We start from the raw sequence: 3,353 nt of genomic DNA on the forward strand, positions 1-3,353 counted from the left end.
AAACAAAGGCAGTATACTGCCTGGCCTACATCTGAACGAGCACTACAAAGAGTCAATCTGCTATATAATCTCATCGGACTTCAACAACTCATTTGTTCTCCCACCTTTACTCCATATACAATGACAAAATTTAATATAAGCCATGTCACTTCTTTACAAATGTATCCACACAAAAGACAAAACCCAAAGTTACACAATAAACTGACTCAGCAATCAAAATAATATACTTCTCAACATCTACATCTTTCTGTAAAAACAAAGGCAATATAATGTGTGTTTTCGGATAACAGAAAAACCTAGCCACATCTGAATGATAGATTGATAAAATAGAATACTTGCCTCAGATAAGTAAAAGAATCTACAATCAGTACATGTATCCACTATCCAAATAGTACATGTATCCATTATGCAGAGAACAATTTTCTTTGCCAAGTAACTTGCATGAATCGTAGTAATTTCAATTCATTTTGGGACGAACATCAGAGCAAAGTTCTCGGGGCACTGGAAAAAACTTTCCGATGAACAAAACAGAGTCCTCGAAGTGAGAAATAATCTGCCCAATCTACATGCAAGATTACAGTTTTGATCTAAACAACTAAACCTGAATCAATAATATAAACCTAAATGCAAAGACTCCGGATGACAAAAAGGCGTGCATATCTGAACGAAAATGGGGTTCTTCGTAACTTCGAACCACCCTCGCATACGCATTCTTTGGTTCGATACTCAGCCTCTGGCAGGCCCAAAGATTCTAAAAGGACATCCAGCATCATTCTGTAGGGGATTTTCACCATTGGTGGAGTAGCCTGTGGTTTTAAATGGACTATTAATTTGCAGAGTATGAAAAGAATGTTAGGCATAGCCTAAAATGTCCTATTTATTTGACACCCAAAACATAGAATAACCGGAAGCCTATGGTTAAACCATGGCTGCTAGGCTGCTACAGCAAAAAAATAGGCATAGCAAAGACGCCCACTATAAATAGCCGACATTACTGAAGGCGACCATCGACATTCTATGAAGCAACAAATGTATTGTACTCCCTCCATCCGGAAATACTTGTCGAGGAAATAGATAAAAATAAATGTATCTAGAACTTAAATACGTCTAGATATATCCATCTCTGCGACAAGTATTTCCGGACGGAGGGAGCAGGAAATTATATCTAAAAAAGGAATTCCAGTGCATATTTAAGCAGTAATCAATTCAAGCTGTTCCATTCACAACAGTGTTTACAGGGAACATTAGAAATGAGGCAAACTATATCTATTGTTCATTGCCCAGGTCATAGCAACAGGAACTACAATTTAGTTTGTTGTTACTTGATCTAACTCACGGAATGATCAAGATTAACCAAGAGCATGCATTAGACAAGCCAAACCTAAGGAAGTAAGATATATAGTAAAACCTTTTAATTGCAATAACCAACCTCGGTAGACTGTTGTCTATCCTCAGAGTCAGTGTAATAATACACTGCATCCGAGGGAAACTGGCTCTGCATTTCTTTTATGCTCGCCACTTCATTCTGCAACAATTATTCAGAGTACCATGAGTGTACACAAAAGAATTCCCAGGTCATTGTTATCATCTGAGCCTGGTCATTGTTATCATCCTTTTCTCCAACAGTAGGCGATGAAGTTTCAGCTTTACCACCGGAACTCGCCTCGTGCGTGAGACAAAACCAAAAGTGGGAGACATGTGTATCTATGGGTATATAGCATGAGGGTTGAAAGTAGCTGCACCTCGGCTTCTTCATCAAGCTTCTCCATAGGGCCAGAACTGTCCCACTGGGAGCTCGAGTTCTACACCAGGAAGAACAGAGCCATCCTCTGCGACCACACACAAATATGAAAGCGGCGCAAAGCGCATCGAGCTACCACGACCTCCAAAGCAGGTATAACAACAGAAACAGCGTACACATCCTGCTCGCACGCATACACAAAATATAAGTAGCACAAGAACGAACAACACACAACCTCCGACCATATCCGAAACTTTTAAACGATCAGCACGACATACAGATATTTAAAAGATCACTAAGGCAGACACCATGACGTAGAAGATACTGAAAGTAAAACACGCACACATGTAGTAGAAAGGAAAGAAGAAAACCTTGACGAGTCGAACGACACAGCGATCGAAGAAACCGTACAACCTGCAAAATACACAGAAATCAAGCGGTCAGAGCACAATGACACACGGGCATGCAATGAACACTTGCCGGTCACAGAAGCAACAGAGCGGCCTATCTACCCTAGGCAGCAAGCAGAAGCACGTTGGGTAAGCAGCAGGATGGACGAGAAGAAGAAGCGCCAGCGACAGGAGAAGTAGGTTGAACTGTAGAACAAGCGTCAGCACACACGCATTTCATCAAACATTCTATAGGCAAGCACAAGAGGAGTGGACTAACCTCAATGTGAAGGAGGGACGGACCCAAGGCTCGACGTAGGCAACAACAGGAAACTGTACCAAACCACGCATGAACGAAACAAAGGCAAACATGCGAAATTAGGACGACAGATCCAAAGCAGCGGCGAAGAACATGAGAACCAGAGAAGGACAAACCTCAACCAACGGCGACCATCGAGTAGAGGAGGCCATCGGAACAGAGCATGGGGCGGCCGCATCTCGGCCAGACGGCCACCCTGCGGCGTGGTGAGGCATGGCGCCTGGCGCCTGGCGAGGCTGCTGTTCCCCTCCTCCCGTCAATGTAGACCATGGGACGTTCCCTTCTCATCACAGAAGCAAACGAACAAGTCATCAGCAACAAGCACCATAACAAAGAACAGAGTTTCATGCTCATCACGTATACATGCAACAATATACATTCAAACTAACTTTAATCCAGGACACAATGCACTATTAAAAGAGAGGCCAGACATCATCATGCTCATACAGGACGTGGAACCAACAATTGCTGAAACAGATGGTATCACACAAACATTTCATCGAGCAGCAGGCGTACATTCACATTTCCTCAAACACCTCACAGACACACACCTACGGGAGAAGCAGAACTAACGTGGACAGGAATGACGGAATGACCGAAGCCCCTACGAAGGAGCCAACAACAAAATGAAGCAAACTGCACACGGACGGACAAAACGCAAGCAGATGCAATAAGCAAACCGCACGAAGAACGGAAGGAAAAAAAGAGGAGAAGACGAACATGGAAGACCTCAACCAGCAGCACACATGAAGCAAAAGACGGCCATGGCTACAGACCGCAGCACAGCACGGTAGAAGGGCACGAAGCGAAGCGACTCGAAGAGGCCGCGACAGTGCGGAAGCCGGGGTGACACCAAGCGGATGGAGTGGCGGGAACAAGTGAGAGGCAAAGAAAGAAGGAATGG

The 3,353-nt window shown here is 43.9% G+C and overlaps 1 protein-coding gene across 1 annotated transcript; it reads right to left on the minus strand.

The window, feature by feature from the left end:
- Positions 1–345: 345 nt before the first annotated feature.
- LOC119296179 lies at positions 346–3,340 on the minus strand. The gene is made up of 8 exons (XM_037574567.1): positions 3,226–3,340; positions 2,566–2,729; positions 2,411–2,463; positions 2,254–2,337; positions 2,113–2,155; positions 1,743–1,922; positions 1,430–1,525; positions 346–806 (listed from the first exon to the last, which is right to left on the minus strand). Exons 2-6 carry the CDS (start codon positions 2,662–2,664, stop codon positions 1,803–1,805), a joined length of 399 nt encoding a protein of 132 aa, XP_037430464.1. The 5' UTR covers positions 2,665–2,729; positions 3,226–3,340; the 3' UTR covers positions 346–806; positions 1,430–1,525; positions 1,743–1,802.
- Positions 3,341–3,353: the final 13 nt, after the last annotated feature.

This window comes from Triticum dicoccoides, chromosome 4B, assembly GCF_002162155.2.
Source record: "Triticum dicoccoides isolate Atlit2015 ecotype Zavitan chromosome 4B, WEW_v2.0, whole genome shotgun sequence".
Taxonomy (NCBI): Eukaryota; Viridiplantae; Streptophyta; class Magnoliopsida; order Poales; family Poaceae; genus Triticum; species Triticum dicoccoides.

Excerpts from the sequence above, each read along its gene's own strand:
- LOC119296179 (XM_037574567.1), bottom strand. The coding sequence starts at position 2,664 with ATGCCTCACCACGCCGCAGGGTGGCCGTCTGGCCGAGATGCGGCCGCC. Across the intron at positions 2,338-2,410 it reads CGTCCCTCCTTCACATTGAG|TTCAACCTACTTCTCCTGTC; the intron begins GTTAGTCCACTC and ends CTTGTTCTACAG. Across the intron at positions 1,923-2,112 it reads GTGTCGTTCGACTCGTCAAG|GATGTGTACGCTGTTTCTGT; the intron begins GTTTTCTTCTTT and ends GCGTGCGAGCAG.